This window comes from Lepisosteus platostomus, chromosome 7, assembly GCF_059453375.1.
Source record: "Lepisosteus platostomus isolate fLepPlt1 chromosome 7, fLepPlt1.hap1, whole genome shotgun sequence".
Classification (NCBI taxonomy): domain Eukaryota; kingdom Metazoa; phylum Chordata; class Actinopteri; order Semionotiformes; family Lepisosteidae; genus Lepisosteus; species Lepisosteus platostomus.
Genome location: NC_142617.1, coordinates 62,391,992 through 62,397,991, shown reverse-complemented (window position 1 = coordinate 62,397,991; position 6,000 = coordinate 62,391,992). Strand labels below are relative to the sequence as shown.

The 6,000-nt window shown below is 39.4% G+C and overlaps 1 protein-coding gene across 4 annotated transcripts in view; it reads right to left on the bottom strand.

Moving 5' to 3' along the window:
* Nucleotides 1–1,328: 1,328 nt before the first annotated feature.
* The window catches only part of tbc1d2b (TBC1 domain family, member 2B), a 28,119-nt gene continuing 23,447 nt past the window's right edge, over nt 1,329–6,000 (bottom strand). For all 4 annotated transcript variants that reach the window (XM_088641636.1, XM_088641634.1, XM_088641633.1 and 1 more), the window contains 3 exons: nt 5,393–5,578; nt 4,743–4,864; nt 1,329–4,507 (listed from right to left, as the gene is read on the bottom strand). In XM_088641636.1, the coding sequence (XP_088497762.1) occupies nt 4,312–4,507; nt 4,743–4,864; nt 5,393–5,578 (504 nt within the window). In that variant the 3' untranslated portion in view covers nt 1,329–4,311. The remainder of the gene's footprint in view (nt 4,508–4,742; nt 4,865–5,392; nt 5,579–6,000) is intronic.

The following is a 6,000-nucleotide window of genomic DNA, read 5'->3' as shown; positions in this document are numbered from 1 at the left end:
CTGTCACAGTTAAGCAAAGGAGGGTAGGAAGACTTTGGCAAGTTTATCATGAGCAGGATAACTCATACAGAAGTGATGTGAATAATGTAATAACCATACTGAACTAGTCAGTACTGAGGTTGTATTACTGTCAAATCCTGTCTTTAATTAAAACATTTACTTGTATTTATTATATATTTGAGGTTTTTTCATTTTTTAACATTTAAGATTTAAGAACAATTGCAATCTGAAGAACTTGTTCACAGAAAACATAGCAAAAGGGCACCTGAGCATACTGAGAATTATAACAAAGAGAAAGCCTCTTGCAGATATTCTGAAAACATCAAGGCAGCCCATTTATAGCCCATGACCTAGACAAATCACATCAGAAGCCATTAGCCTGGTACAGGATGGAGCTTCACCATTTTATTTCATTGACGGAGGACAATGTCAGACACCCACCTCAGGCTTTCCAACTCGGTGTCTCTGCTGAACCAACCATTTCCTGCCGAGCTCTAGCAAGTCTGACATTATCTTCATCACTATGACACCCGACCTGCTGATACAACATGAGGACTGACCCAACACATATTTCTGTCCAATATCCACAGGCCAAAATCCGATCGGAGCGAAGTATTTGAAGCTTACCAAGAGAGCTTGCTAGTCTATAGCTTTCAGGGAAGTTGGGAGTTCCTGAGTGAAGAATCCCTCCATTTCGAATTGCCTTTCCTACTCGGTGGGTACATTTTAGAATAGGGAGATAGGCTCCCATTTATTCTGTGGCACCTGGGCTAGAGATACAGATTTAACTGTAACCTGTTTTCTATTCAGCTTAGAAGGACGCTTATCTCCTTTGGGCTTTTTAGGCATTAAGAGTCAAATACCTGACAGCAGCCTGAGGCTTTCTGGGTGGACTAGACTAAGGACTCTGAAACACCTCGTCTGTAAACTTGTGAATACAATAACTTGTGTGTTGTACAGTATGTATGTTTATATTGTGTGTAGTGTGCGTCACTGTTGTTACTATAAATATGTTTAAACCAGGTGTGCCTGAATTATTACTATTTTCACCAAAACTGTGTCAGAAAACAAAGAATTCCCGTGTCTCTAACTATACCAACCGCTCGGATATATTTCAAATTGGGGGCTCATGACTATTTTATTATTGACTAATATGCTCAGTCACGTCCTGATTTTCTCCATTTTTGTAACCCCCCCCCCCATTTGTAACACTGTGTTCCAATCCTTTATCTGGCTAGTGAATCACCATGAGTGAATGGGACATAGAAAATATACAAGTATGTAGGACAGAAATACAAGGTCAGTAGGAACTTCCAGCACATTGACGCTTTTAAAAAGAACAGACTGTTTATTGACTAGCCAAAGGCTTGGTACATAAACAACATCGTCATAATGTAACGATTACAATGTGATAATACTAATACCATATGGTTCTTCATACAACATTGAAGATTTGAAAAGAGTACAGAATACAAAAGTGCCCATCAGTAACTTTGAGATTCCACAAAGCGCAGCATTTGTGCCATAATATTGTGCAAGGCATCAGTCGAACAGAAACAAAATACTGGAATGTTCCACTTTAGCTTATTCATATACTATGAAATGTGATGGTATGATTCAGAAATGTGCCTATCCACATTCCAAAAATGTCTTTAACGGTATATTACTCCTGTTGCATAAAAAGAACATGTAAATATTTGGTTATTAAAGCTAGTGTGGTCCAAATACAATTAGTTCTGAATAAAAGTAAACATTTCAGAAGGGTGACAAAGACAATAAAGACTTCATTTAATTGTACAAAGTACAAAAATTGGCCATTTAATTGACATCATAAGTAAATGTTATCCAGTGATCTCACAAACCTACTTTATCACTTATCTTAAACTACCTTATAGTATTTCAGGTAAGCAAAAAGAGGAATATTGCTCATCTGGGTCTGTGTAACTAAGCCTCTGGATCCTAGAGATGCTGAATTTTAAGCAGCGGTCCAAAAGACACTTTTTATAAAACATATCTAGTACCAAACTGGACTGAAGTCTAAAAAAGTCACATCTTAAGGACTACAGGATTCAAATAAAACATTTGTAATTTCAAACTCAACTCTAAATTCTGTTTAGACTGCACTGCTCTCTGTAGTGCTACACTGTATATTGTATGCTGTATTTTAGCTCTTCTAAACAATATTTCCTCAGTTTCTATACCTTAGAAACTGCTAAAACAAAATATCTTAAAGGAAAGTAAAAGTGCTCCAGCAGGAAACAGAATGATTCAGTAATATTACCGAAGTTGAATCTCTAGAGAGGCCGGCTCTCATGACATTTTCACAGTATATTTGTAATGAGTATTTTGTTAGGGTAAGAATTTAGACTCAGCATCTATTTTTTTGTAATTGAATCCTTTCAAGAAAGAAATTAAGTCAGAAAAATGTATTCAAAATATTAAAGCATGTTGCAAAGACAGATTAATCTAATCTGAAAATTTAGATTTTTATTTTTACTTTTAATAAGACCATTATAAGAAACGTCTAATTCTCCACGTTTTTCTGTCATAAAAAAAGATAAGAAAACATTTTTTAAGCAGATGTGAAAATGATAAAAAAAACACTGTACTTTTTTTTAAATGAGAAAATTAATTTCAACCTGTTGCGCAGAATGTGGACACCCAGTAAATGTTGTAAGCTCAGAACAAAAATGAAAGAAAGTGCTATGGTTAAATGATTTTCTTTATGAACCTTTCAGTTCTAATGTTGACTTCAATACCTCTCCTGATACATTCTCAAATTTCTCTTCCACCCAGGTTATTCTCAAGGTCGTCTTGATGTAATAACAGTTAGGATACTAAGGCAGTCCTGATTGTCCACTTGGTTGTAAATGGCCTATAGATCCAAGAATCCTTTGCCAAAGTCCTTTTAAAGGGAAGTGCAAGCTAGCATTCACAGGACAGTTCTATAAATATAGAAATCTTCTACAGTCCCAAGATCTGTTAATTCCCGGTCAAAGCTGTACTCTGTGGAGCAATGTTAAATGGTTCACATAAATGTGACACCCCAGGGAATGCATTCAATCCTACTGATGTCTATAGTATTGAAAAAACACTTTAGCAGCCCATTGTAATTTTTTCAGAAATCTCTCTGCAGAAAGGGAGAAACTAGAGTCTATCTTGAGTCTTTGAGTCATGAGCAAGCTTTACACAGAAACATACCCCTGCAATGCTATGCCTCTAACAGATTTCACTCTGAAGACAGAAAATGCTGTTAAAGCTAAAGTCCCTAATGAAAGACATATCCTTTTACAAATCTGTAGATTCTATAAAAGTCTTGATGCTACTCTCATGTGGTTTCTGTTGTGCCTTGTAAACTCACAGCACATTTTACATACCACCGTCCAAACTCTCTTCTTGTTTAGGAATGGATGAACCAAAACCTCACCGAATAAACATTGCCTGGAATTGATCCTGCAGTCTTTTGGTAGATTGAGGAAACCATGCAGTCCGTTGCTTTATCACAATGGTAAAGTGTCCCAAGTGCTTAAAAAAAGACTGATAAAAGAAAGGTTCAATATTCTGGGAGAGAGTTGTGGGGGAGAGGGATTTCAAAGTGACATAAAATTATCACTGTAACAGGAACCTAACACGGGGATTAATATTAAACATTATAGTCCCTGTAGGACAGACCTGCTATACTGTATGTCTCTATCCTTGTCTTTAGGTGACAATATAATAAAATAAAATGTTTATGGCTATTCTGGTCCATGGCCTTTAAATCCTTCTTTTATTACATTTGAACTAAAAATGACTCTACTGACTCTCCTAAATTTTGAACAGCAGAGGATAGAAAAATATGCATATACTGTACCATTAAACTCTTAACATTTTTACTGAATATATATGATGTACTGAAATAATTTTCACTGAATAAATTCTATATGGCATGGAGTGCATTAGGGTCTTCACTAGCAAAAGAGGAAGCACTGTGACGTTATTATACAGAGAGGAAGCACTGTGACTTCTGCTATAGTAACTTATCAGTCCCAGCTCAGCCCCTCCCCCCATGAACAAAAACAAGAAACAAACAAAAAAAAAAGGACGGCTATCCAACATGATGGATGTTTTGGAACATTGGTAAAGGGAAGTATGTGTGGTCCTCGTAATTCACACTTATGATTACTCCAGGTCAAGCAATGCGGACGCAGATGACGCGACCCTCCTTGCAGATCTCCTGAACAGGTAATTTGTCAGTAAGTATTCACACTGGGTCATACCCTCACTCCCCAGGTCAGACCCCAGGGAGGCCTGAGAGCTGATAGGTCTGCACTAATTGTCCTCCTCGTCGTCACTGATGAGGTTCCTGCCGTCAGGATTGGTCTCTCTCTCCCGGAGGAAGTTCTGTCGGATAGCCTCCAGCTCCGTCAGCTCCAGTCGCACCTTCTCCAAGTGGAAGGTGCGCCGGTTCTGAATCTGCCTCAGTGGAAAGGGGTTCATGTCCACAAATGCCATAAACATCAGCTTCCTGCAAAACCGAGAACAGCGCGGGCTCAGGTCTCTCTCCACCAGACACTGGGCACGGGGCCACCTCACAGCGACGCCACCGTGCCCAACAGCTCTGAAAGAGTCCCCCCCCCCACCATGTCCAGAAAGTCAGCTGTCAGGTGCTGTTCAACGCAGCGACGATACTGCTACACGGCTCAAGGCCGGCCGCACAGCTCATACTCATGGCAAACGCAAGAAAAGCAAGATAAACGTACCTGGCATCCAGGATGGCACGCGTGAAAGAGCGGAGATATTTAAATATGGCCATTGAATCCTGCTTCTTCAGAATCTCCTCCTCTTTGTACTTGAAGAGCGCCAACGCAAATCGAAATATGATCTGAAGAGTAAAAAGAAAAGTAGACATAAAAGCAGTACGTCAGAGTGAGGCGGAAGGTTCTGGGATTTTCTCATAATGGAGATCAATACCTAGAAACTACAGTATCTTCTCGGAGCACTTGACACACGTCATACCCTGCCAACCTCAGGTCATAAAGAGACCATCACTGGCATTAGTTCACTTTGATATTTATCCCTTTCTCTCACTTTTCCTTAAAAGGGGGCTTTATTTTATTACAAAGGAAGTTGGATCAAAAGGATTTTTCCCACCAGAAGATGGCATTTTTCCCCATCTATCCATTTTCTAACCACCTCTGTCAATTCAGGGTTGCAAGGGATGGGCAGCCAGCCCACCGCAGGGCAGACAGGCAGACATCAGGGCCAACTTTCCCAAAAGCCAATTAACCCACCAGCATGTCTGTGGGCTGTGAGAGAGCACCCAGAGGAAACTCACACAAACACAGGGAGAACATACAAACTCATATACATTTTTGCATGCTTTTCATTTAGTTTGTATTCATTGTTTTACCTTAGGCCCCTCATACAGGAAGGAATCCCAAATCTTGAAGAGGATGTCACTGACAACACTGTCCACGAACACCACCAGGAACCAGTTGAAGGTGATGAGGGAGAAATCCACCTTGTAATGTTCAAAATGGGCATGAAGCCGCGGCAGCTTCTCACTCATCAAGTCCTTAAACACACGCTGATCGACCTGATGGAGCAACGGAAGAAAGAAAATGGCAATTTTGACAAATCACTTCTCCTCCTCAGCAGGCTAACAAAATTCTTGAGTTACTGTCAGTACTAGGAACGGGTTTTGATGTTATCTACCAGATCCACCCAGGATCAAACTATCTTTTCGCTAAACAGGTTTCTGCACTCTGAAAAAGCCCCAGTTCCTGACTTGCTTAATCTCTTTCTTCTCTTCAAAGCTCTACTAAAGAACTTCAAGAGAACGCAATCGATACACACAAACAGTGCAGTTTTTGCTATCGGAAGTGTCGTAAAAACTATATTAACAGATTTAATTTACTGACATTAAGACAAGAAAATCACTTCACTTAAGTACCAAAAGCTGCAATCATGTTTTAGAAATAACTTTGAAACTAGTTCAAGTGCAGCTTATCTAAGGAC